The sequence below is a fragment of the Falco cherrug genome, chromosome 7 (genome assembly GCF_023634085.1).
Source record: "Falco cherrug isolate bFalChe1 chromosome 7, bFalChe1.pri, whole genome shotgun sequence".
NCBI lineage: Eukaryota > Metazoa > Chordata > Aves > Falconiformes > Falconidae > Falco > Falco cherrug.
This window is the reverse complement of record NC_073703.1, coordinates 55,453,390-55,481,384: the sequence shown is the minus strand read 5'-3', so window position 1 is coordinate 55,481,384 and position 27,995 is coordinate 55,453,390. Positions and strand designations below refer to the sequence as shown.

General features: G+C 39.8%; 2 protein-coding genes across 4 annotated transcripts in view; one reads left to right on the top strand and one right to left on the bottom strand.

Moving 5' to 3' along the window:
• The first annotated feature begins 1,980 nt into the window (after nucleotides 1-1,980).
• On the top strand, nucleotides 1,981-17,845 carry FAM98B (family with sequence similarity 98 member B). 2 transcript variants are annotated; one of them, XM_055715115.1, is made up of 8 exons: nucleotides 1,981-2,238; nucleotides 3,040-3,188; nucleotides 4,042-4,176; nucleotides 4,874-5,052; nucleotides 11,944-12,024; nucleotides 12,418-12,534; nucleotides 13,554-13,721; nucleotides 14,537-17,845. In XM_055715115.1, the coding sequence occupies exons 1-8, from the start codon at nucleotides 2,174-2,176 to the stop codon at nucleotides 14,882-14,884; spliced, it is 1,242 nt and encodes a 413-aa protein (XP_055571090.1). In that variant the 5' UTR covers nucleotides 1,981-2,173; the 3' UTR covers nucleotides 14,885-17,845. The 2 variants fall into 2 exon arrangements, with proteins under 2 accessions (XP_055571090.1, XP_014139539.2); XM_014284064.3 differs by lacking the exon at nucleotides 1,981-2,238 and adding an exon at nucleotides 2,332-2,645.
• A 1,005-nt stretch (nucleotides 17,846-18,850) lies between these two features.
• The window catches only part of RASGRP1 (RAS guanyl releasing protein 1), a 42,593-nt gene continuing 33,448 nt past the window's right edge, over nucleotides 18,851-27,995 (bottom strand). For both annotated transcript variants that reach the window (XM_055715113.1, XM_027812480.2), the window contains exons 12-17: nucleotides 27,194-27,303; nucleotides 26,402-26,546; nucleotides 25,636-25,672; nucleotides 24,953-25,099; nucleotides 23,417-23,790; nucleotides 18,851-22,064 (exon numbers count right to left, since the gene is read on the bottom strand). In XM_055715113.1, coding sequence (XP_055571088.1) covers nucleotides 21,930-22,064; nucleotides 23,417-23,790; nucleotides 24,953-25,099; nucleotides 25,636-25,672; nucleotides 26,402-26,546; nucleotides 27,194-27,303 — 948 coding nt within the window. In that variant the 3' untranslated portion in view covers nucleotides 18,851-21,929. The remainder of the gene's footprint in view (nucleotides 22,065-23,416; nucleotides 23,791-24,952; nucleotides 25,100-25,635; nucleotides 25,673-26,401; nucleotides 26,547-27,193; nucleotides 27,304-27,995) is intronic.

Here is a 27,995-nt window from a genome sequence, read left to right as displayed (position 1 = left end):
TTATGGCATGTAGGAAAATTTACAGGAAGACCCAGGAAATGATGCTGCCACCTATTTATACCACATAGTACCTCTTAAATTACCGGATTACTTTTTAGTTTTGATAGATTATGTTGTGCTTGTTTCACTTCCAGTTGTTCCCAGTTATGGGAACATTCAGTGTTGGGCGGTATGAAAACTACTTGGTTTCTCAGAACGACCATACAGTGGTGATTCATGGCAGGTAGCATAAAGATACAACTTTAGAAAAGAAAGGGAAAGAAAACTGGCTGTTTCTGTCTGCATATCTTGTTCTCTCTCTCTATTAATTGGACATTAATGTTGTTTAAACAGGAGTAAAGAGTTCTTATTTTCAGAATCTCTGCTCTCAGATGTATGCACCTTCATTTAGAGAAATTGTGTTAACCCATTTGAAACAAAAGTCCTTTTAAAGCTCAGTCACATGCAGTGAGACACAGTTGAGAGTTGTGAAAGAGACCGCTGAGCTACTGGCACCAATGTACATCATACAGTCAACATAAGCCTATCAAACTTTAATATGCTCATCTTTCCACTGACTGCCATGACTAATGTTTTTAATTTCTAGATTTCTGTCTGTGTTTGTGGGAGGATGTCATGGCTATCCTCATCCCCATTTTTAAAAAAGCTTAGTACTAAATAAAACCACACCTAAATGGAAATAATTCAAAATAGTTGCTTCAAAAACTGTGGAGATTTCACTCATTAAGAATATCTATGTTGTAATTACTTCAGTCTGATTGCACATCTTTATAGGTCTTCATCACAGATTCAGCCGCTGGATTTTCTGAAGGTCCACATGAGGCAACACTGGTAAAAAAATTAAAAAAGGAAGCAGAATATTCCTGCTAGTTAATAGGAAAGATAGGAGTCTACGATGAGCTAGACAAAATCAAAAACTCTGAGAAGCTAATGTTGCAATATTGTTTTAGAGGGAATTTGGGGGATGCTTCACCAGAAGCGGCTGTGCGTGAGGGATAAAACAGGGATAGTTTGGGACCAAACAGACAAAAAATGCTAATAATAGTTTATGCTTCTCTCTCAAAATTGCTGTCACTGAGGAAAGTTTGGAAATGAGAACCCAGACCTCTTAAAATAGAAGACAAAAGAACATCAAAGAAAGTCACATGTTTTGGGAGACCTGCCTTCTACTTTTCCAAGAAATAGGTCTAATGGTACTGGATCTGGAAATCCCTGCAGGTCACAGGACTGAAGGGTGATGTGCTCAGAGAGACACAGCAGGTCACACAGAGACACCCACACAGACACAGACACACACTACATGCAGTACGCAGTCCCACTCAGGCTACACAGCTTCCACGGCAATGGCCACATCCAGTGGGAAACTGCATTCCTGGGCAGCTGCTGGTCATGCTCATAGCGGGCACCAGTCAGCACAACACAACCCACCTATTCCACATTCCCTTTGTAATTTATTAAAAATACCATGAACAGCCTGGATTTTTGGCTCAACCAGGCTCCGGGAGCAGGTACCCTCCAGGCGCACACCCCTGGGGCAGGGCTGAGGGCGACCACTGTGCAAAATGAGGGCGACGGAGCCCTGCAGTCATGGCCTACGCCACCTCAGGCGGATTTTCACAGTCTGGAATACAGTGAGATCCCAGAAACACTGCAGAGGTCCAGGCCTAAAAACCTGCTTTTTTAAACCGTCTCGCAGAGGAGGCGTGAGGCAGGCCGCAAGGGCGGGCGGCGGGGCTGGCTCCCCAGGCACAAGCTGTGTCTGGAGCCCCAGGGGCGGCCATGGGCTCTCCCGGCCCTGTATTTCTCCAGGCGGCCGGTACCTGACGGCGGGTGAGCCGCCTGCAGCGGACTGTGGTCTGGGGCCAAACGCGGGGCAGGGCAGCAGGGCCAGCCGCAGCGCCGGCACTCGAGCCCCGCCAGGGAGGGGTGAGGCAGCCTGGCCACCCCTGGCTAAGGGAGGAAAGCTGCCGGCCTGTGTGGCAGGTCACGGGTGGCGCAGGGCGGCCCCACAGCCCCTCCGAGCGGCGGAGGCAGCTGCCGGGAGTGGGCGGGGGCAGCCCGGGGCCTCCCGCGGGGCGCGGAGCCGGCGGCGGCGGAACGTAGCGGCGGGCGCAGGTTGCGGCGGGCCGGTTTGAGCAGGGCACAGCGCGGCGCGGCGGGCCGCGGTGCCAGCATGAGGGAGCTGGCGCCCGGCGCGAAGATGGAGTGCGACATCTTGGACGCGCTGGAGGCCTTGGGGTAATCGGGGAGCTGCAGTGGCTCCCCCTTGGCGGGGCGAGGGGCCGAGGGAAGCCCGCCGCCGCGCCACCCGGCCGTGCGCCGACAGGGGCCCCTTCGCTGCGGGCGTGAGGCCGGGCCGGAGGCGGCGGGGGGACGGGCCTCGCGTTCCGGCGGGTGCTGGGGGAGGCCCGGCGGCGGCCCTGGCTGGGCCTTCTGCCTCGCCCGGGAGGCCGGGTCGCCCGGGCTGTGATGGAGGGAGGCAAAGGACGCGCGGCTGCGTGGGCGTTGCTTGGGGTCCGCAGGGTGTGAGAGCGCTGGGGCGAGCGGTGGGGCCGGGGCTGCCACCGGCCGGACTGCCCGCCCCCTCCGTTCGTGCCTGCCTGCCTCCCGTGAGGGCGCTTCAGCTGCAACAGAGCAGAAAAAATGTAAAATTTGGGTTAATTTTCAGTTATCTTATTGCTAGTACTCTAGGGCAGTGAGTTGTTAATGTTGGAAGGAAATCTCTTTGACTAAACACTTGAATTAATACTTTAATTCTTGCTTGTTTGACACCTATTGAGGCGTGAAACTGTTTTCCTGTACATGTGATATGTGAAAATGCCAGCCTCCTATTTGCTGACAAATAATTTTGCTTGTAAATTACCACTTTTTTTTTGTTGTTGCGTTTAAAAAAGATCTGAATTATTTCTCGACAAAAGTAACTTACAAAGATTAATTTCTTTCAGAGTAGTTGCTTACCAGCTTATAGTAAAATTATTTTTAAAATGGGTATGTTTTATGTTAAACTTGCTTCTTATCACGATGTTTTTCTCTGCGCAGGTACACGGGTCCACTGTTGGAGGAGGAAGCCCTGAACAAAGCAGCAGAAAATGGATTATCTTCCCCAGAATTTTTTGAGCTTTGTGTTTGGTTAGGTTCCCAAATAAAGTCACTTTGTAATATGGAAGAAAGCATCACTTCAACAGATGGTATATGAATGTTAATTTATTAAAGCAATTTAGTGTATGTTCAAGTGGATTTAGACCCATACTGTTCAACACTGTAGTCTCACTATTAGCTGAAATTTAGAAGATAGCTGGAAGATAGCCAAACTGAGACTGATAATATTTCTGTGCATGTGGCTCTTAGATTAAAGTCTTGTCCTTAAAGACAAGAAAGAAAAGAGAGAAAAAAAAAGATGCTTTTGAGTTGGTTTTCTATCTACATAAATATAAAAAGTACATTCATACATCCCCTGAGTGGTAGTTATATATAATCATATTTTGATGGCTTAAATTGCAGTGTCTGGTATTTTCAGCTAGTTGATCCAGTGCAGTGTGCCATTCAGCACTGTGTGTAGATACGCAAGTTGCTTGTTAGTGCTACCTGATTTTTTCTGTTGAGTGTTGGAACTTCAGTGAGATGTTATATTGCTTGTGTTTTCACAAAAAAAGTAGTAAAACTAAAAATGACCATTGAAAATAATGGGCTCATGACTCCTGTAACTTGTTCATCAGAAAATTAATTACATTGATATGCTGTTTTGTGACATAAGCTGTTGAGTTCCTAGTGATGTTCGTTTGCATTCATGTCTTCAAAGACTGCTGTAGCATCGCCTTCTTGTTCAAAGTATGGGTGCAGTATTGCTGTAGCTATTAAAAGGCTTGTCTGCTTGTATGTAGGACTTCCTTAAGCATAAGAAAATATTACTAGGGTGGTAAGTGGGAAATCTTTCTCTGGGCTATTGAAACCTGCAATTGAATTGTATAAATTAAGAAAATTAGATTCAGATTTTATGTTTCTGTAAAAAGCCATTAGCTTTGCGTTTATTTATTCCCATAGGTGATAAAGATATAGAGAGCTTCCAGCTTGAGATTAGTGGCTTTCTGAGAGAAATGGCTTGTCCATATATGTCACTTACATCTGGAGACATCAAGGACAGATTAAGAGAGAAAGAAGATTGTCTTAAACTCCTTTGTAAGTTATAATTTACATTTTTCCCGTTTATAATACAGGTTTTTTATATACATCCTCCACTGTTACTGTATAATTTACATTGAATAGGTCTTTATGTATATTTGAGTGTATATGTACAACCATTACAACCTAGCTGAGCATGCATCAGCTGCTCAGGGGTGCAGAAATGGAAAATAGAAAACTATTTTAGTAGAAACTAAAACTTCTTTGTGAAGTATGGGTCAGCCTCCTGAGGCCTCCTGATCGCTTTCTTGATCCACTTCCAGCTCAGCTGAAACTGAGACCTTGCTTGCCATGTTTCTGAGAGATTTCTGGGCAGCTTAAAAGAAAATGCTACATGTTTTGAAGGTGCTGAAAGCAGGATTGAGAGAAGCAAAATCTACGCTTAAGCTGGACTTGGTCGAAGGTGTAGCAGCAGGAACCAGTGTGATAATATGAAACTAGCCAAAGAACTAGGGGTCTGGTGGCAGAAGTGGGTTAAGCAGTTAAATATGATGTGTAGGCTAAAGGTAGGAAGTCAGGTGAGAATTAGTTCAGAGTGGGAAACTGATACTAACCTGTCCAGGAGAGAACTGAGAAAGAGTCTCCCTTTTATCATTGTTGTCTTATAAATGTGTATATTGTATTTGTATATAAGAAGGGATGCAGAAAGATTTGAGTGTCTCTAAATCTGCCATTATTACACTTTTCTCTCTAGTATTTCTAAGTACAGAACTTCAGGCTTTAAAGATACTGCACAGCAAGAAAATTAAAGGCTCTCATTTGGAAAAGCACAATGAAATTCATCAGGAAGTGCAAGCTATTTGCGATGCACTGGGCCTGCCAAACTCCTCGACTTCTGATATTCCTCCCTTGTTAACCAATGTGGAACAAAAGGTATGGGCTTTTATGTGTTCTCTCTGTTGTTAAACTGTAAGCATAATCTCTTTAAGCATATATCTTAGAGTTAAGGGGCCAACAGCCTGATCTATAAAAGCCCTATCTGACAAGTGCACAGAATTTTTTATTCTGAAAGCCAGCTTAGTGTTTGAATTGTTTCAGTTATGAGGTGAAGTATTTCAAGTACGTCGCATCCGCAGGGAGATGCTGATGAGGCATACTTTGCCATGCAAAAGGTATGAGTTGAAGTAAGTTAGTTTTCCTGTTACCCATTCAGGTGTGCTGCAGCAAGGAGAAGACTTTGGGTAATAACTGATTGAGTGTTTATGTACCTGTAGTCATTTCTGGCATGTATTTAAATTTAATAGCCAAAACCTAAATTTTTGCTTTTCAGTTTATGAATTTCTAAATTGCAAGTATTGATTTGTTAGTGCCATTTCCTTAGTTGTAGAAGAGGATGAAAATGTCTGAATTACCAGTGAATAAGCCAATTTAAACCATACTCAACAGGATAGCTCTTTCAGTTGTGTCCCACCGGTTTCTAACTGATGTGATCTTTAGTCTGACTTCCTCACTGCAGAATGTAAATAGGCTCTTGGGGTGGAATTTATCTTCTGTCAGGCAGCTAGAAGTTCTGCTCTTTATTTCTCCCTAGTATTTGGAGAAAGAGTGGGCGACCAATCTCTAAGAATTACAGGAGATACGTGGAATGAATCTGTCTGCTGCTGAGTCTTTGAGTTTAGTAATTTTACGTGATTATGCTTCTTTATTTTTCTTCCTCCTCTTCTCATCAACAGCAGGCAGTTGAACATTCAGTGGTTTCGGGGAGAGGGCTTGTTACTTGCATGGTTTTCTTACATTTGTATAACTTTAGCGTGACAAGATGAAACCTTTCAATACATTCATTTATAAAAAGCAGCATCCAGGTGGCTGAAGGCCTATTCCTGCACCATTAACTGTGCTTGATCTATTTAATTCTAATGAAATCTTTATATCCAGTCTTTCCGTTAAATATTTTTGAAAGGATAAAGATACAATCCTAGCACTGTGTTCTCTGGATTAAAAAGTCAGTTTTACAAGTAATAACTAATTGATTGAAACTTGCCTAGTACTGTTGCTCTCCCTCTGGGTGTTAGCTGTGTTTATATTCATGGGGGTTTGTGGGCTGCAGCCATGGGTAGTGGCCTTCCTTGCTCACTTCCTTGCTTCAGTTGAGTACAGCTTAAGTTTCATCCCATGTTAAAGGGGTAGGACTCTAGTTCTGCAACTGCAAGACAGCAAAACCAGATCTGATGGGCCAGTTCCTTCACACACACATAGAGAGTCTAGAAAGTTTTCTTTGAGTTACTAGACTCCTGCCACCTTTTGCAAAGTCCAGGATTTCTTTTCATAAGGGATCAGTGTCTTGAGTTGGTGTGTAGGGTGTTACTGTTACAGTTTATGTAAACTGTTCCAGTTTTGTAAGTACTAAAATGAGCTGAATCTTTAAAGCATGTTATCTTTTTTTTTCCCCCCAAATAATACTGTCTGCGCTGTTTTGCAATTGTTTTCAGGTCTGTCGGTTCCACAGTAGTTATACGACTTGTACTCACTTCATACTGTAGAAAGGCGGCAAGACTAGTTTGTTCCTCTTCTGCGACTCCAGATTAGTAGTGTAATTTGTTCTCTGCATGTTTCATCCCTTACAAACAAAGGATTTATTTTTTTCCTACTTCTCAGGAGATTTTTGTAGAATTTCTACCATATGTTTCCTTGGCCTTCATCCCTCCCTTTAATATCGGACAGGCTCAGAGTTACTCTGATACAGTACAGAGTTAGACACATTCGTAGCTGTAGCTGTGTTAGATCAGTGATACCACCAATCGGAATTCCTTTGCTTTGTACACTTTTTTCAGTGCTATTTGTTGCTCTTTTTAGATTCTCACAAAAATTCACTTGAAATTATTGATTTCCTTTTCTAAATATTTTGTTGCTTTTGATTTAATTAGGTTCCATGTGAAATTGCACTGTGGGTTTTTAGTATTATACTATATCATTTGTAATAGACACTTACATACCTATCTAGTATTTTTGTTGAATTTGCAATGTATCTGCAGCATTTCAACATGTCTACTCTTTGTCTCTGTCTAGCATCTTCAACATTGTCAGTAGCTGTGGGAATAGTTCTGAGAATAGTTGGGCTGTGCAGCAGCAGTCTACCAAAGGGACAGATCACACATTGTATTTTGGTATGGACATTAGCACGTTGATTGTTTTTAATAATTTGTCAGTTTATTTAAAAGACTAGTATAAAATCAGGATTTCTTTCTTCATTCAGACTATGAGTTTTATAGTAGCAGTCACGGGAAGTACCTTTGGAATTTGCATCTCCTGTAATAAACTGGGGGGGTGGTTGTCAACATACTTAAGAAAATGTGAGAGATGAAATGACAGTGTTACAGCCTCCTATCGCTAAATATATTTTATTCTATAGCATTGAAAAACTAATAGTAATTTTGTAGTTATTTGGGTTTTTTTTTTTAATGTTGTTCCCTTGTAAAGTATGTTTACAAAGGGTAACTCTGGGAGGCATTCTGGAATTCAGTACCAAAATCCCCGTAAATTCTAAATGACCATTCATCAGAGATTCAGAAAGGTTTATGCCGGTATTGTGCTTTGTAACTCATGCTCACATCTGGCTTTTTTCCTGTCAAGGTAGTGTGCATTTCACACCTAATTACAAAGTGACATTCTAATAGTGTTTATTTGAAAGACTTCTTAATATATTTTTCAAAAGACCAACAAAAGGTGCATATTATTTGTTTTCTAGAACATTTTTAATTTGTAGAGAATGAAAAGAAACTATAAAGGGCTAGCAAAGAAACTAAATCAGAACTAAGCTAAAAGAACATTTAAGTGAAATACTTTAAAAATATTTGGGAATACTTCCTAGAATTTATTCATATTTGGTGTGTGCTTTTAACTGTTGGTGTTTAAAAATTTTGCAGACATAATTAGGCCTGTATGTGAAATATCAATGGAGTTACAGGGAGCAAGATGAAAGAGTTGTTCTGTTCACCAGGCATAAAGGTCAAACAGAAATGTCTTTGAAGTTAGTTAAATATTGAAATTAAAATGATCTGCAGGTAAATGGAAGACAGGTAGAGGGTGGCTTAAAAATATTTTGTGCTTAAGATTTTAGGTGATCTTTCTGCAGTTGTGCAGTATGCCTCATGACTAATCAAGACAGTGTTCCTTCCTTAAAGCGTTGCTAGTTTAACTTAAATTAATAACATGCCACCTCTCTCCAGGTAAGGTTTTTTCAAAATCTTGGAAACCCTGGAGGTGCGTGCGTGTATGATGTTTATCTGTGCAAATGGTGTTAAGCATAAAATTACTACTCGCTTTTGACAGAGGGTAAAGATAATAAATATATGGAACGCAATAGTGAAACATGAGCTATAATTTTTTTAAGTAGTATAGACTTATAAAACAGATGAGAAATTTCATGTTCAATACATAAAGATATGCTGTATTTGGTAACAACAGAATAACTATATTTTTATACAGCAGATTTTGAAGTCAATGTTTTTGTCTCAAACAAATCCAGTAACTGATTCATTCTCAAACTGTTTTTAGAGGGTGTGTGAACTTCCAAAGCAGTCCTTTAAATATTTAATGTTACCAAGGTCAGTGACACAGTATGTCCAGTAGTGAAGTATATTTATCTCCATCTAGCTTTTAATTAGTTGGTTTGCTTTTTACAGCTGAGGGTGTGAGAACTTTGTGATGATTTGGCTGTTGCAGTTTGTTTTACATTTCTATGAGTATGTTTTCACTGCTCTTTCTATCTGGGCACTGCTTTTAGTGTTGTTCCCACTTACACATACGGACTTCTTTCTGGGTTTTGGTTGTAGTGGTGATTTTTCTTAAAACTCCTGCTTATCCTTTTTAACGTAGGGCAACTGTTACATTTAAGAATGTGGGTTATAGCATAGATTCTTGCATCAGTTATTTTCTTGTCTTCTGGTGGAAGATGCTTATGTCAAAGCTCTTGTGCTCCTAGTTCTGTCATCAGTCAAGGCTGGACAATGTGTTCTGCAGCGGTAAGGCGGCTCAGCTCATGTCACCATTATAGCTGCAGGATATGCACTCGGAGCCCAGCTGATGGCAGTGAGGGAGTAAAGTGGAGATGCAGTCGTTTGGGCATGACTACAGTATGTCACAAACATGAACGTAGACCAGTTCTTCAGTGACAAGATTCTTCCTTAAGTGTTAACTTGATTAATAAACCTGTCACTGGATAAAATTACATAGGTATTCTCTAACCTGGAAATAAAAGGTTGCAGAAATTTGGGAGCAGTTTCCCAGTCAGTAAAGGATTGTTTCATTTAGCTGCTCTTGTTTCATCTAGTTCTGATTTTCACTGATTCTCTTAATTGTTCTCTCTAAACTTCCTTTCATTTTTCAGTTTATGGAAATCAGGAATATGTAGTGCTGGGTTAGGTCTTTTAATTGTGATTGACTTGTGGCAGAATGTGTGGCTTTTGTATGTGAAGCCCAGTGTTGTATTAACCACTTAGCTGCCCTTGCAGCTGCAAACTTGCTGTAATTCTAATCTCTAGATAGTATTTAGCATCACTGGTTTCCAGATTTTCTTCCACTCTGTAGCTATGAATGACATTGAGAATTTGTTTTGGTTTTCTTGTGTTTCAGCAGCCAGTCTCTTTTGATAGATTCTCTTCCTTTCAACTTGTTAGAACCTTTGAGGTTGTATTTCTGACCTTAGTGGTATACAGATAGACACCTCTTACCTAACAGAATTTTTAATTCATCTGCTGTTTATTCTTTCTTCTATACTAATTAGTGATTTCTCCATCTCTTGCTGTCATGCTGATTTTATTATATTTTTCATTGTTACCTTTATTTTTTCATTCTTCAGACATTTGTTTAAATTCAAGCGTACTTTGTGCTTAGGTACATCTGAATTGTGAAGTAGATTATGAGAAGCATTGTGTACATGCTTCACTAAAATCAGCACAAGTTGGCTATGTTTAGAAGACAGACAAATTGGACAGCCCTGGAGGGCTTTTTGGAAAGAAAATAAAGGTTCTAAAGAAGCAAGAACTAGCAAAGAGGAGCATAGAGATCAGTAGGCTACATGGAACTGAACTTCACCTCTTATTGTAAACTTTTTTTTTTTATATGGATGGAGTATAACAGCAGGGAAACTAGATGGCCACTTTTCAGAAACTACTAGGCTGTCTTTTCTGCTGGAGTCAAAATACTGGTTTTGCGTAATTTGCTTACTGCACAGTAATTTTTTTACTTCAGACTTTTCCTGGGGGTATTGCATTTTTAACTTGCCACAGTGCTGTCCAAAGGTGATGTAAAAAGAACAAAATATACACCCTGGCTTTCACACAAAATTTGAGATCAGATTTTTTTCCTTAGTATATGCAAAAAAGGGAAAAAGAGATAACTATGAAATCCCCGAAATACGAGAGTTGATTTATCAAGTATTCCTTTTCAAGTAGCTTTCTTTAATCAATTAACTAAGTGCTCTAGAATTTTATTTCTGTCTGAGTTGGTTTTTTTCATAGCGATCACAGAAAATGATACTTCTATAATACATGGAACTCAAAACTCTGACAAGATGAACTAAGATAATACTGGAAGAGTGAGCTTTGAACCATATCTTTATGATAAATTTATTGTAAACACCTGTGTGACTAATGAAATCTTATAATCCTTGCAGATGTATCTAATGGCTGTCCTCAGCTACAGGTTGTAATGTAGATTGTGCACTACCTTAATCCTTCTTTGTGATATCTAAAAGAAAATTAACTCTTGGTTTTAGTCGTTTGACTTGGTTCCCCATAATTATTTATAAAAGCTAATGAAGATTTAGGTCAGGGGTCCTCAAACTTTTTAAACAGGGGCCGGTGTGCGGATGAAGTGGCAGGCAGCCATCTGCGGCTGCTTGGTTTCCACCCCCAACCCCCGGTGGGGGTTGGGGGGGGCAGGGGTGTGTGTCTGTAAATACCGGGGGCTGGATTGAGGACCCGGGGGGGGCCGTATCCAGCCTGCAGGCCATAGTTTGAGGACCCCTGATTTAGGTCTTCTGTGCATCAGAGTGTGTGCAAAGCTTGCAGGATCAGTGATACGCATGCATTCTACTCCAGCTGAAAAATCAGTTGGCTGGAAAGTTATGTACAGGTGTTGTGGGTATTCATGAGTTTTAGAAGAACTGTGCCAAAGGAGGTTCCTTCAAGAGGAGGAGGTGGAGGTTTCTTGTAGTGAGAGAAGAGAATGCAGTGGAGTCTGGAAAGCAGAGAGAGACCATAATGATCAGGGATGAAATTAGGACAAAAACTAATGGAAGAAGTATAAGCAAGGCAGATTTGGAGTGAATGCAAGTGTTAGACATAATGTTAAATGCCAGCAATTACAGGAATAGAAGACAATTAGTGAAAGTGGTTGCATACCCATCATATCCCCTGCCTTTCTTACTAGCACCCATCACCAGATTTTTGTAGCCAAGTCTAGCATTTGGGAACAGAACTCATAGTAGCTTCCAATTTTTACACTTCCTTAGTTGTAGTTACAGCACTTAGTAATAAATAAAATGAGTAATTTAACTAGTCCTACTCCCTCTATGCACTTGATAAATTTGCTACATAGATACTGTTCTGTTATAATTGGGAGGAGAAGTGGTGTACCATAAAATATTTTTGTGTAGAGGTTGGTCACATAGTGAAAGTATTCAGGAAATCTTTGTAATGGATAAGTCAGATGTGTATCTGTGCTATACTTGTAAGATCAAATAGCAAATTGTGATTGCAGAAAATTGTGCTGAAATAAATGTAAATATAATTTGTATTCTGAGAAGTATGTGTTTCATTTCAGATAAAGGAAATTCTCTCAAAAGTTCAAAATAACCACGTGGGGAAATCACTGCTAACAAAACCTCTGAATTCCGACCAAGTGGTAAAAAAAGTCTCTCCTTTTCTTTTCTGCATTTAACAGGATGGTCAAAATTAATGCATACAGCTTCATCTAACTTTGTCCATTTCACAGTCACTGTTCTATTGCTACATATTAATACTAAAATTTAGTTGCTAAATATTAACAATGCTAATCAGATGCTTCCAGAATTAATGTTATAAAACAGACTTTGGGTTGATTCATCCACTTACTAATTTCCCAAATATTTTGTATATGCATACTACTGTAGCATTACACAGATGCACCCCTAATTCTATACAGTTTATAGTGGTGACCTGGGGATAGACATCTTATTTGCTGAATGGGGTTAGCTTTAAATTGACTTCTATAACTCTATAGATGTGAACATTTGGACTTTTTATTGTAACACTGCAGGAAAGATTGGAAAAAATCAATGATGCGCTTTGCAGTGAGTATGAATGCCGCCGACGTATGTTAATGAAGAGGCTAGATGTGACAGTACAGTCTTTTGGCTGGTCTGATAGAGCAAAGGTAAGCTTGATGCTTTTTTTTTTGCTTCCTGTAGTGGGAATCTGCTACAGTTCCATGGGTCTTGCTACCAAACATACATACTATGTAAATACACTTCAGTTTTGTTTATAACTTCTCCAAGAAGGTTTTGGGGATTGAAAATGTTTTGGCATTTAAATAATTTAGATGATTTTTTTTTTTTAAGCCAAGAGGCAAATTGTTGTCTTTTTTTAATTTATTTGTTAGCTTGCCTTTTTTCCCCACTGTTGAATAGGTTTAGATACCTTTCTCTACTTCAGATGCTGTGGCATTTTTTTATGGTTTTTTTTAACGTGTTCAGTCCCCAAGACAGGTAAGTGTGCAGACTGAAATGGATCCATAAATGGTGTAGTAACTGCCTAGCAAAACAGTCATGTAAAGAAACAATACCTGTTGTCTGGTCCATCCAAGATCAATTTATTTTTTTTTTTTCTCTGAATGGCGATCATTCTTGATGTTCCCAGAAAGTGTACTTGTTTTTCTTTTTTGTTAAAAAAATGAAACATCAAGGTGTGTTTGGAAAAAATCTTTTCTCTCCCTTTCACGGCTTGCAGAAGTGTTTTGCTCCATTGATACATTTAAATTTTTTTCCACAAATTTACTGTACTTTGAAGCTGCTCTGTTTTAATTACATTTAGAAGTAATTTGTTAAATACGGCTATGTAAAGTTTTTGAGAGAGCAGGCTGGACTCCTAAATTTAGATCTTTAAATATGCTGGAAAACCTCAAAGAATCTGTTTGATGCCAGTGGATAGGAGAATTTCTTTTGTAATGGTGCTAAGTTTCAACATCCGTTAAAACATAATCAACATTTTTGTATAGTAGCTCCTCAGCATGAAGAGAATTGGTAACAGCTGGCATTGTATTTTGTAAGGTAACTTAAATTTTCAGACAGTGTGTGTTCAAATTGAAACTTACAGAGACCAATGCATGGCTTATGGTAAGTGTGTTTCTGTGTTTTATGCCTAGCAAGTAAGTTGCGTTTGATTTTTATCATTTAGGTAAAAACAGATGACATAGCACGAATCTATCAGCCCAAGCGCTACGCGTTATCTCCAAAGTCAACTATTACATTAGCTCACCTTCTTGCTGCTCGAGAAGATTTATCAAAGATCATAAGAACAAGTAGTGGATCAACACGGGAAAATACAGTCTGTGCAATCAACAAGGTATACTTTTTCTTTCTGGGATGCAATAAAAGGACATGGGGATTTACAGACCTATCAAAAGTAATTCTGGAATTATACTCCTTGCTTAATACTTTCATTTCTTTTTGCAAGATACCTGGTGCTTCAAGAAAGGAAGGTTTGCAGCATTCCAGTAGGCATTGCAGCAGCTTCTTTTTTTATCTTATTACACAGTCATTCTTGCAACAGGATGAAACAGTAGTGGGGGCTGTATGTGTGCACATGCATGTGTGTATATGACCTCTTGAGTTCAGTGGAACTGCACGCCTCAAGTTGAGTCTTTCTGGTATCATTTCCTGGGCTACCTGTTTGCAGGATTATGTTGTTCAGTTTGTAAACGAGTGTCTTTAGTTAATCAGTATATTTGAAATTTATGTTTAAAAATTATAAAAGTTTCTGTGGATTTGTTGTTTTGCTGCAAAGTAGATTTATTTGGTTTGGCTAGAGTAATTAATCAACATTGTATTGCTTTCTTGATGATAAAAGCTGGAGTTACTAGTTTCACCACTGTAATGGTGACTAAGCCCATTTTATTTACAGATTTTTCTAAAGTTTTGTGCTTCATTTAGATACACTTTAATATGTTCTGATCCCAAAGATTCTGAAATTTCTTAATTATTGTAGGATCTCAGAGAAAAGTTTTTTTCTTTCTTGAGAGGACTTTTAATTGGAGTGCCTGGGACTGACCAGAGTATGTTAACATTCATCACACAGTGAGTTTAGGAAATTCAAAAGCAGTAGCAAAAAGACCTACTACGTTTTTTTTTAAACTCAAAACAACCTATTTTTCCATACAGGTTCTGATGGGGAGAGTACCTGACCGTGGAGGCAGGCCAACAGAGATTGAACCACCTCCTCCCGAAATGCCTCCTTGGCAAAAAAGACAAGAAGGTGGTGGAAGGGGTGGCTGGGGAGGTGGTGGTGGTGGAAGGGGTGGCTGGGGGGGTGGAGGGGGTAGAGGAGGAGGAGGAGGAGGAGGTGGTGGTGGTGGGTTTGGAGGTGGGGGTTTCAGAGGTGGTGGAAGAGGTGGAGGTGGCTTCCAGGGGGGCAGGGGAGGTTATGGGGGCAGGGGAGGTTATGGTGATAGGGGAGGTTATGGTGATCCATATGGTGGAAGAGGAGGGGGAGGATACCGAAGATACTAAAACACTGTAAATATTAAGAGAGTAATTGGCAAAATATAGTGGTGGTGTTTACTGGTATGAGAAATTTAGATATGTTAACTCGGGTTTAGGTTAGAATTAAGTATGACCGTATGAATCATTGCATTAGACCAACTGATGTTGTCATTGAATTCTTTTAGTTAACTGAACAGAACTTTTATACTAAAATGTGATGACTAAAGTCCTTGTTTTTCGTACTGCTCATAGGGTGGTTTTTATGTCATTTTATTTAAAATAAGCCTCAGAAAAATGAATAAAACCCTTTCTAAACAAACAAAAAATACATTATGTAACGTTCAAGCCTCTCCAATTATTGCATGTTGCATGTCCACTCCTCTGCTCCAAAATGCCTTGTAGAAAACAAAATAGGCCTAAGAACCAGATGGAAACACTTGCAGGAGACTCTAAAGTGCTGCTTTCAGGCTTTTTCTCTTCCACCTAGTTTTCATATGGGACGTGTAAACAAATTTTCATGTCAAATGTTAAAATCCTTAAGGCTTTCATCAAAATTATTCAATTGAATTTCTTATTCTTCCAGAATTTCACATAAAAGTAGCATTCTGAACTAATACTCTACAGAAACTAATAAAATTAAGGTTGTTTTGTGTGTTCGTAAATGTATCGTAGACTACTTGAAAGTCAGAGCATATACCGTAAACTCACAATCATGGTGAGTTTTGATAGCGTCTATTTTCATTTTACCTGTTCTCCATTTTATTTGTGTTTCATAGAAATATTTTAAGTAAGATCAGATTGGGCAGGAAACTTATGCAGCCATCGTGTCTCATAAGAGTTCATTTATATATTTCTTCTGAGTCAGGCTTGAGACATAAAGGTTGAATAAGCTGAGCTTCTTGAGAAAGAACATACCAGTTCTTTCCCCCTGCGTGCCACCCTCCCTCCCTTTTTTTTTTTTTGTCCCCGCCTGCTCTGTGTTCAAGAATGGCCAGCTGCCCAGATAGTAAGGTGTCTCACACAGCAGTTGTCCTTCCTCCGTGACTTTTCTCTCTCTTACTCTGCTAACCCATTGGTCTGGTAACCTGAAAGCAACCATCTTGTTACGGTGTGGGTGCCTTCTCCTTCATAAACAGTATTACTCTAGATGAAGGAGTTAGCTTTCGTACAATTATGGCTCTAAATACATGTAGACAAGAATTTAATTTTAGAGCTGTCAATTAAAGACGGCAGTTTCTGTTGTCCAGCATCTTTTAGATCTCCCCTGTTGTGAGGCCGCTCGTGAGTACAGAGGTGGAACAGAAAGATGATGCCCCAGTATATACTCATGACAGTATTTATCAGGGTCAGGTTACTGCAGAGAGACTTGGCGGTGTCTGTTGATTGCATAGCACAGAAGCCATGAAGCATTTTAATTGAGCATGTAACTGCAGGCTTAACTGCGTGTTGAACTTTAGGATTTGATTTTGGGTTTCTGTTCCACAGTTAACGAGTTCTTTCTGCACAGATTTTCTATTGGTGTCCATGTTTGGTATGCTTTAAAGGTGTTACTTTACCTTCAGGAACACATGCATCATGTGTTTCATAGGCAGCTTTATGCATGAATGTAAAGCTGTTCGAAATCAGTTATTATCTCTTCCAAAAGCCTATGGCAGATTTTAATAAGCCATCACCAGCCTGCCTTCTCATTTGAAATTTTAATCCAGATAAACTTCAGAAGTTTCTCTTCTGTTGTTTCCTCTCTGATCATAGGGTGCTTGAGAATGCTGCTTGTGATGCGGTAGATACAGCATTATGCAAACTTTAAGGTCCCAGCAGCTGCCTAACAAAAAGGGGCAGAAGTTTTCCTTGCTTGAACGTGTTAGCTTGGATGTGAACTCTTGAAATAACGGCTTAACTTCACCCAGCTGCTAGCAGTACAGTTCCTTTGCCAATTTTTTTTCTACATTCCATGCTGGCCTAAGCTGTTGCCAGCTTCTGCATTCAGTATGGAGAGACCCTCATGGATCCTGTGGGAGCACAGTACTGGGTTTCTTGCTGTTGAGCTTGGGTTTTGCCTAATGCTCTGGAATAGCTTGCAAATTGATGACGTAGCAAGTGAGACTGCTGGCCTTGGAGGTGAAGTGTTGGTCAGCAAAGCAATGGAGAGAGCAGTTTTTGACAACCAAAGCCTTGATATAAAATTCTGCTTGCTCATCCCAGTGTTGTGTTTTGGTAGAAGCAATTTACAAACAGCAGGCAAGGATTTAGCTTTACCAAGGAAATATGCTAGGAAAATCAAATGGCTTATCTATACTTAAAGATTTCATCAGTCTTAAGGTGTGCAGTTGTACTGGTTTAGTTGAACTGTTGTAACTGTGGACGTGCCTTGGTGCGTTTACACTCGTCAATTTATCCTGTGTGTAGCAGGCAGGATGGTTCTGAATGAAGTAAACCCTGACGTGAACTAGCTGTGTTGCCCACATGTAATTCTGACAGTTACATTATTTCAGTACCATACTTAAATTATATTTATGTAGACCATGTAAAAGATGAGACATTCAAATAGGTTGGAGGTTTGTTTTTTTTAATCTGGCCACTTCACTTTTTCTTGAATAATTCCAAAATGTGAAGCCAGTAGTGGAAAACTAAAGTAAGCACCACCACGTTTCAGAGGTATCCTTTTCTGTCCTGTTGTCATAATGTATGCTTTTAATTTATCAAAAGATGCAATAATACCATAGAAATAATTGATTTAAACCTTTTCTCAAAATTTGTATGTTCGTCTTGAAAAAGTATTTTCAAAAATTCTGTTGCAAGTAAAATATTTTCATATACATGTTTGTGAGATTTTTATGTTTATTCACACATAGTGAACATCTACCTGAATATTGTTTTGTTTGATTAAGAATTGGAAAGATAGGTTGGGTTTTTCTTTTTTCAGGATTTGAGAGTCACTTTTGTTAACAGCTGTAAACACTGAGGAATAAAGTACTGTATTTGAAGTTATTTGCATCACTTGTGTAGTGTGATTTGGCTCCACTATCACATGTTCCTCCTATGTTTGTAAGGAATAATTCCTGCTGGTGACTTACAATAGTGATGGAACTTAACTTTTTATGATAAGGAAAAAGAACAGATATATTTATACCAGCATTGAGAAGGCTGGAGATAACAATATAGGAAAAATTCAACAGGCAGGACATGTCACAAATACATCCCTATTACATTGTCTGTGATTACTAAGGAATCTCAGTTAAATTTTTCTTAGTAAAAAAACCCAATGTTATAGATCTGTACAATAATTACTTTTGTCTCTCCATAAAGGAAATATCCTCTAATTACTTCTGAAGTTTCCTTTTCTTAATTTCTGTAATTATGATGTAAAACACAACTACTTTTGTGTGTGCAAGACTGTAGAGTAGATCTGCCCATATAAATAGGAATTCTGGTTTTGGTGGTTAGTCAGCACTCTACGTCTTCATCCCTTGCCTCCCTCAGATGATTGAAGATAACTGAGTAAATGTTCATTAGCCCATGTAAGAACACATTTGAGGTGAGGTATTCTGAGGTTTACTACACGGACAAGAATAGCAAGTCTTTAGGGTTATATAGTGCTGCCTGTATAATAGCCAGCAGTGGCAGATGCTTACAGAAGCCCTGTTGAAACTTGGCTGGCGGGCTGTGAAATCTTTTCAGAATTAGAATTTTTAACAAAAGTGAGAGATTCTGCTAATGAAGAGTTGTGCTTTCTGCTAATGAAGAACTGTGCTTTGTAATACTTGGAATAGTGAGTAGCAAAACAGTGTACTGTGTCAACCATTAAAATACCAAAAGAATAATGCGCAAATACCTAGCTTCCCGAGTTTTCTCAAAGCAATGTTCCAAGGATTTCAGAAGGTGGAGCTAGACTGGGGACTCAGGTAACTAGGTTAATTCTGCAGCAGTGTCTCATATGACTGAGTCAAGGAAGATGAATACAGGTGGTTTAAGATTTCTTTGAGATACAAACTCTGAGGCATGAACTGTGATTTTATTTTTTTTCTATTATAAATAGTTAACAGTAATCTTACAATTTATATAAAATCTTTACAATCTGTACACTTTTTCAATCTTCTCAAACAGCATCAGACCAAAAATTTTTCAAGTTGCCACAGAGATCAGTTACAACAAAATAACAGATTGCTACTGTAACAAAAATGTATTTCCAAAAACATATAAGCTATTTAAAGGTAGTTGTGTTTAATCTGAATATGAACAGTAGCCCTGCCTTAATTAATTGTGATTGTTAATTGTGATTATGACTCCATCTATTTTTATCTTAAATTTAGAAATTAAAAAGAATTAAATATCTAATTATCAGAATTCACACTTGAAAATAAACTGTACTTGGTAGGGGGTAGGCACTTGGTTTTTCTTCCTTCCTGTATGTACATGAAACACAGCTGAGCCTGGAGAAGGAATACAGGTGAGTGCTTTTCATTTAAATTAGCCATGACGACAAAATTTCAGTATCAGTGTTTGCTAACATTACTTTTAAACAGCACTTAGTACTTTAATTGTATTTTTTTTCCTAGCATGAAGCAGCTTGGGAGATTAATACAGATATGATTTTTGTTCAGTAGCTCTGTCAGTATCCCTGTAGTCAGTTTCTGCTATTAGTCTCTCATGCAGCAAAAAGGAAGTCCCCAAAGAAAGAAGGGGCTCCCATCATAAACAAGCAAACAAAACCCCAACTGTAAGGAGCTTTGGGCAAACAGAGAACCTGAAGGTACTTTGAGAGCTCAGAGATTCTCCAGGTACCAACTGACTTCGAAGAAGGAAGTTTTCAGCTTATGTCAAGCACCACATACTTATTCTGTAAGGCATTCCTGCAAACAGATCCCTTCTAAGGCATTCAGATTGTAGGAGCAAGAAGAAAACACAGAGAAATGTTAAGTTAGCAGTTAAGGCTGTACAAATCTTTGATTGTAACTCAATTTTGAGTATTAAGTACTCAACCTAGTAACACAGTAGCCTATAGGCCAGCTGTTGATGTTAGGGAATTTTCTTAAGTAACAGCTTTTGTTCATGATCTCCACCCCCCAGCACAAAGTGTATGCATACACACAAATTCTGTCAGAATCCAGAGTTTAGACCACAAGCAAACAGTTATCTTGGCTGCACAAGATTCGTAAGTCTTCGCTGCTCTTTTTGGGGTATTTTCGAAGTACATAAAACATTCAACTTTTATCTTGTTTATTCCAATTGTTGCAGAAACAGACTTACTTGCTAAATGCCTATTAGGAATATGCCTTGCTGTAGTTCCTTGAGTAGAGGACAAAATCGAGAAGCTTGCAGAAAATGGGCAAAGCAGGTTTGCAGTCATGACCTGAAAGCCATTCTGACTGCTTCATTGATCAAAGTGCAATTCCATGTTAATTGTTAGTAATTCAGGTTTAGTGTATGAGGAAAAAAAGCTGCACAATCTTCACAGCTGCTGGTTTTTGTCCTATGCGTTTCAGTTATTTACAGTAAGGTAACAAAATCTATTATTACTACAGTTTCCCTCCATTTGTTTTTACTTATACATGGGGATGCAAGCACAAACAAAATTCAAACCAAGAATTTAGAATCACTTAAAGTTAGCTTCAAATGGACTTTTTTTATAAATAAAGCATTCATATACTTGATAATGACTGTAAATTGCAGATGGAACATACACTTATACCACTTTCAACAAAGCACGCATGCTATTGTAATGGGTTGACTAAATTTCAGCCTATAACGGACTTGGAACTTACAAGTTTTGAAAAGCATTGAATGGACTTTGTAGATAAACATATCAAAGTCATAAGGTTCTGATGTTTAAATGTGTGATGATGAATCCCTCTGAGAAATGCAAGCAAGTTTTACGCAGCTGTCAGTGTACAGACTAAAATTGCATTTGCATTCCAAGACAAAGTTGGCTATTCTGATGAGCAGATTTACCAGGAACTTGAAAGACTGTTTTGTCGTCTTTTACAATATGTACACTTTGTAGCTTTAAGAGAATTAAGTTACCTCCCTAGGACCTTTTACTATACAAAATTTACACACATAAGAGCACACTCATCTTGACTCTTTACCTAAAGTGCATGTGAAATATAGAAGACAAACCCATGGAGAAACCCTAGTAGTTAGAATCATAAGTTAGGAGCTCTGGAATACAGTAACTGTGACACTGGGATTACTGTACAGATTCCCTCATCACATGGCCCTTGAGGTTCTACTCAACAATGCCATCCACTCTGACATGACAGAAAAATAATCAGCCTTGTCCTGTATCTACGGTATGTGGACAACAAGTTATCCCTTAAGCCAAATAAGTAGGGCTAAGTGTTCCAAGCTGTGGCGTGGAACACAAAAACAGGAGCAGTATTCAATGTAAACTCTCTCTAGTTTCATCTGTTTTACCTCAACAAAGGTAAGTGTTTGAGCAGCAGGATTTCTAAAGCTCTGAAAGAGGTTTAAAAAAATTGTCAGTTTATCTTAAAGTCTAAGAATCAAGTATCATTAGCTTAACCACTTATTTTAATATTCTTGCTAAACTTTGGAAAGATGACAGTTCGCTTCATAATTTTAATTGGTTTCAGCCACAATAAAGAACCGTTCCTCTTAATGGAATATTTCTACAGTTTTACTTAAATACTCTGATTTTTTGAACATTTGTTTCTACAAACCTGAATTTGGGGAAAATCTGAGACGACAGTGTCTTACGAATACCTACTTTCTAAGAACACTTGTAGAGTAAGGTGTGCTGCTGCTAGACAAGTCACTGGGGAATCCACATGGTCTTCATCATTAACAGAAACTTAAGCAACAATGTCACTCCTTTTAAAAGCATCCCAGAAGATAGTATTTTCATTGCACAGATAATGCTAAATGACCTTAAAAAGTCAAAGGAATGGATTTATACATTTGGGAGTGTATGTTTAATCTGGAAATGTGTTGAGTAAAGAGTATTTCTGTTTAACATCCTTCAGACTCTCTCTCGTTCACTTGATAAATGTGCCTTACCACAGCTCCGCCTTCAGTCTTACGTTCTTCCATAGGAGATTTCCTCTCTTGTCTGCTAGGAGCAGTCTCTGTATTGTAGGTTATTGACTACATGGTTTCTTCTCTGGATCGTGAGAGACTCAATTGTTTTATGTGCCTGTTCCAGCTGGATCTTTAAACCTTCATTGTCTGCCTTTAGAATATTTCTTTCCTAAACAAAACCAAACCACACATGCAAAAAAAAGAGAATGGTATTATATTTTGAATTTGCTTCAGGACTGTCTGATTGTATGTTTAGGTTGACTGGCATAAACGTTAAGTTGGTGTAGCTCTTATCAGAACAGAACCAGTAACTTGCTTGAATGTTTCCGTAGTCACTGGTCTGTCCTTTGTGTATACTCCCCAGCAGCTGGCGTCTGACACCCTGTCCACAACCTGCCTTTATCCACCCTGCACTGTTCCTCTCGTAACAGCAGCAGTCTAGGGGAAACAAGAACACAGCTCACACTTTACTGCTCTACTAATGCAAAATTTGTTGTCCAATAATCTGAGACATTAACTTACAACATCAGCTGCTGTTCAGTAATTGAGGTCAGGATCTGCTGAGGAAGCAAGGTAAACTGTGGGACTCAGATGAATGGGACATTTTAAAGAACCAGTTCTTACTAGTACATCCATGCTTCACACCCTTGTCTACATCGAATGCATTGTGTTGACTGAAAGTGGTCTACACTGAAGATTCTTGCTAATTGTCTTAATCTCTGTCTTAATAAGCCAACCATCTTTCATTAACTATCAGCAGCAAAGGATACTTTGAAAGTTATACTGATCATTCAAAGATCAGGCTGTGGCCTTGTTGTTGGACTGTTTCCATGTTCTGTCTCAGAATAGTGACAGTAATTAAGTATGAAAGTAAGTTTGCCTTTGCTCCTCATAATCACATCTGGATCTACCCATCAGTTGCATTGTTGATACTATGATTGTCTCTTTAATCTGTCTCAAAAGGTGGTGTTTCTACAAACCCGAATGTGGGCCAAATCTGGGGTGACACTGTCTTATGAATAGCTTATTGTCAAAACATTCACAGAGTAAGGTGAGCCACAGTGGGGCTGATGCAGGTGAAATCTAGCAAGAGGTGTCATGTCTGTTCACAAAACAAAACTTCTTGGTGACTTAAAGTTATCCAGAAAAGAAAAAGGGACTGTCAGTTGAACAAAAGCAGAGCTCCCCACTCTGTGTGTTCTGTCACTTGGGGGAACAGAAGCCATCTGAAGAGTCCTGAATTTCTTCCTATGTTGCTTGTTTTATGGAGTAACATCCTGTCCTAAGATCATAACAAGGGCTTCAAAATTTGTGCCCTACACTAGTATTAAAATTTCTACTTAAAGCAAAGCATTGCTGGAGTTAAAGTGGCTAAGAATTTATGATGTCACTCATGGATTGTTCTGGCAATTAATGATACAGGAGTAAGGTGACACCTTCCCACCCAGCCACTCCTCCATACCCTACAACCACTTCATGGTACTGTTGTGTCAAACAGAAGTTGTGTCACCACGTATATACCTGCTCAAGTTCCTGATATGAGGGTTTACAGCTGTGATGCTCCTCCTTCGTTTTCTGGCCGGAGTCCTTGTTTTCCCATTTAACATACGCCTTTTTGCGGCCTAGAATTGGGCTTGGACGTAGGGGTGGTGCAGCTGCCTGGAGATAAGGATTTTCTGGCATCCTGTGTTCTTTCTTCTCTGTCTGCCTACGAGATGCATCACCAGCCGGCGTGGCAGAATCAGTCTGTGTACCTTTATGAACCACAGCTGGTTTCAGTCTCACTGAGATTTTCTGAGCTGAGGAACCCATGAGCATAATGGTTCGGTCCTTGCTGTCTTCACTGTGTTCCACTAATTCTCCATTAGGAAACATGAACAGTCCTTCCTCTTGTCCTGGAGAATATATGCAGTAAATTGACTCAAGATCTTATCCCAGGAAAGGAGAAACAGGAGGCAAGTGGAGGCAAGTGCAGGGTCCTGCACCTGGGGAGGAACAACCCCAGGCACCAGTACGGGCTGGGGGGGACCTGCTGGGGGGCAGCTCTGCGGAGAAGGACCTGGGAGTTCTGGTGGGCAGCAAGTTGCCCACGAGCCGGCAGTCAGTGTGGCCTGGTGGCCAAGGCGGCCAGTGGGACCCTGGGGGGCATTAGGGGCAGCGTGGCCAGCAGGTCGAGGGAGGTGATCCTGCCCCTCTGCTCTGCCCTGGGGAGGCCACATCTGGAGTGCTGGGCCCAGTGCTGGGAGGGTCCCAAGAGGGACAGGGAACTGCTGGGGAGGGTCCAGCAGAGGCTACGAAGATGCTGAGGGGACTGGAGCATCTCCCTGATGAGGGAAGGCTGGGAGAGCTGGGCCTGTACAGCCCGGAGAAGACTGAGAGGGGATCTTATCGATGGCTACAAATATCTTATGGGCAGGCGTCAAGAGGATGGGGCCAGGCTCTTTTCGGTGGTGCCCAGTGACAGGACAAGGGGCAACGGGCACAAACTGCCACACAGGAACTTCCATCTGAATGTGAGGAAAAACTTCTTTACTTTGAGGGTGACAGAGTGCTGGGACAGGCTGCCCAGAGAGGCTGTGGGGTCTCCTGCTCTGGGGACATTCAAAACCCTCCTGGACATGACTCTGTCAACCTGCTGTAGGTGACCCCGCTTTAGCAGGGGCTTGGACTAGATGATGTCCAGAGGCCCCTTCCAATCCTGACCAGCCTGTGAGTCTTTGAGAAAGTTAATGGAACCTGTCAACTGTTCAGTTCATGGCAACTAGTTCTCAAGACAGTCTGGCAGATTTAGACAGGTTTTGAGGAATTCGTACACCGTACATTGTGTACTGTGCCGAGTCCTCCCAGAAAGGGCGTCCTTACTTATTCAAACTAGAACCGGAACAGTGTTACTTGGTACAGGCTCACTTACACCTGGTTCTAGTTTATTTGTGGATAAAACACTGCAGTTAACTAACAAAACCTAAAACAATGCTGTACAACTCGGCTTTAGAAGAAAAAGGAGCAAATGAAAGATTAACAAGATCAAAAGATCTAAATAATGTAATCTTTTCTCACCATGGAATTGCTCTTTGACTCCTACTGGGCAGAGGCTGGAAGCAAGAGCAGATGTTGGGCTGCTGTCTGCAACTGAAGTTTTGGGTCTTCTCTTGCACTCTATCACAACCAGATCTTTGCATTGCTTGTGACAGTTCATTCCGCAGTCTGTAAACAAAACAAAGTTTACATGATTCAGTGGCTCTGTTATAGCATCTCAAATCAGCTCTAACACTGCACCTATAACAACATACATCTGGTAAACAGACCAACAACATCCCTTTGCTATATAGGTCTAAAAATCCTTTTCATTGTGAAAATGCAAAATAGCAACATGGCAACAGTGTTCTGATGGTAGGAGTTACAGAGAAAGACACCTGTACAAGCAAGAAAATTCTGTTAACATACATGTTGTGAATGTGCTGCACAGTTTTCACAGTGTTGGTGTTTGCACCCACTGGACTAGAAGGGTCTGTTCCCAAACACTCTGAATTCAGTGACGTTTTGCAGAGGGTTACAGCTGTCAGTTACGAGTTCCTTCATTGCATTTCTTCTGGACCATCTACCTGTCACACTATTCTGGCATCAGTCTTCTCCTCCCTGACAGGTCAGATTAATTAGGTCCATAGACACAGCAATGGATCTTAGGACGATGAGGGGTTTTTTGTCATTCACCATCAATTACAGAGTAAAATTAACAGTACCTTTGCATCTGTATCCTTGTTTAATGACTCCCCATAGCTGAAATTCAAACACACAGAAAGACTATATATTAATACATTTCCCTGTACATGTGATACCTCCAGATATAAAAATCCATTAACAGCTCCACTCATTTCTAAGATCTGAGAACCTGAAGAACATCTTGGTTTTCTACCCTTTTAATTGAAAGGTCAAAATATGAACTATTTACCTCTTTAGCATACGGTAAACAGAACATTTTGTGTGTGACCTTCAATCACAAACAAAATACCTTAGAGCAGTCTCCAATGAATAATACATCACCAGATCTGACAGCCCCCAGAGCAGCTATGGAGCTGGAGTAGACTGAGAACTCCATCTCAGCATCCTTGTTTGATCTCAGGTAAACTGGGGACTGGTAGGACAGTCAGTTTTACTAAATCTTTCGATAACACAGGCAGGGGGCATCTTATGTCTGTACCAGAACATGAGTTCTAACAGCCTCACAGAGTGGAAGGCTCTGGATTTGGAAGTCTTTCCTGTGAGATTGTGTTTGGTGACACAGCCAAACACCACAAGAAAGGAGCCATGTTTAAACAGGTAATAGTACTTCCCAGAGGGGTGTAAAGGCTACCTTAAATAGCTACACAGGCAGAAGCCTGATGTTCTGTATAGCTTCACTGCTGTTGTATATAGATCCATTTCTGTACATGACACATGGTGATTATGAGATAAAACCCAGTGTTATTAAAAACAACATTAACATAATCTACTAAAAAGTAAGCTTACAAATCCAGCACAGTTGTCGCAGAAAGTAGGCCTTAAGTAAGTGGTCTCTTGGAAGTTGTGAGCAAAGCCAAGTCCTAATTTGGAATAGATTGAGCTAGCCCTCATAAAGTAAGCTGTTATTTCATCCCTGCTAATCAGACCTTCCCTGAAAATAAACAAGAAAGTTGTTTGTGAGGCACACATTTTCTTAAAAGCCTAAGAATTAAATATATCTTTCTTCCAGTTTATAACGGCAATAGTTTCATAGGCCAAAAACTACAGCGATCTCAGTAATCTTGTCAACTGCTCCCAAAGTCTACAGAAGCTTATCTAAACATTTAAAATGCAGCCTGTAAGGATAAATGAAGTATCTACCTATGTGATGCAACTTCAAAACTACTTCACATAACACCTCTGAATAACCACTACTGTATTTTTCCATACTTTTAATAGGTTAAGAAAAAATGTTCTTAATTTGACTACAGTACACAATTGCCAATTTTCTATTTTTGAAGGACAAGTTCATCGTAGGGAAGTTCTTTAGTAGTATATACTGAATATAATTTGAAAAAATATTTTTCTTTTATCTGTTCTTCCTCCTACATCAGCCTGGTTACCAATGATATAAGCTCATGAAGACGTCATTCACAACAAATTTAGAAGATGCTTTTGTCTGTTATGTTTTCACTTCTATTTGTGGGTGAAAAAGATGATTTTACCACCCTCATGATAGAAATAAAATCTAAACACAAAAAACCCAGACCCCCTCCCAAACAGATGCTATGAAGTTGATAAGCAGAATTAGGTACTCACCAGTCCTTAGCCATTACACAAAATGAGAATGGAAAACTGGCAGCTATCTTTTCAAATTCTTCCTGGGAAATGTATCCATCCTGATCATGGTCATAATTTTTGAAGACAGACTGTTCAAGGTAATAGTAGAGTAGTTTACAGTGAGGATGGGCTGAATTACCACTTTAAAAATTCTCCACAATATTTATGGATTTCCCCTCTCACTTTCTCCCAGTATCTATTACACAACAGTCTAACTGCTTCTTTTGCTTGAGACCAAAGAAGCATTATGATTTCTCGATTTGTGGCAAAGCGCGGATAAGTCAACATAGACTGGACTAAATACTTCACTACACAATGACAGCTCTTTTTTAGTTTCGTTTTAAGACCATCATGTCTGGGCATACATATACAACTTGTACTAATGCTCTCAATTAGTGCTCTCAGTGATTACCTCGGTAGCTAAATCAGTGTAGCTGCCTGGCTTGTTTCATCAGGTCAATGTTATGTGAAAAGTAGTTATGTGACAGAATTGTCATGTAGACACCTGTTTCCAGTTGTGGAATGACATTACTGTTTGTCTCTGGCCCTAAGGCAAGGAGCACATCTAGGCCAAATTTAGAAATATATTCCAAAACAGCATGTATCAAATGATACCTAGCAATAATAGAAGTGTTTAGAAGGAAAAGAGATGAAGCAGAGATGCAAAGACAAACTCTTTATCTCTCTCTCTGTCAGTTCTGGAACCAATCAACTGATTACTTGGCGATTTCAAGTAAAGTGGATGACCCAAAAGAGAGAGAAAAAGCAATGGCTGCTAGTA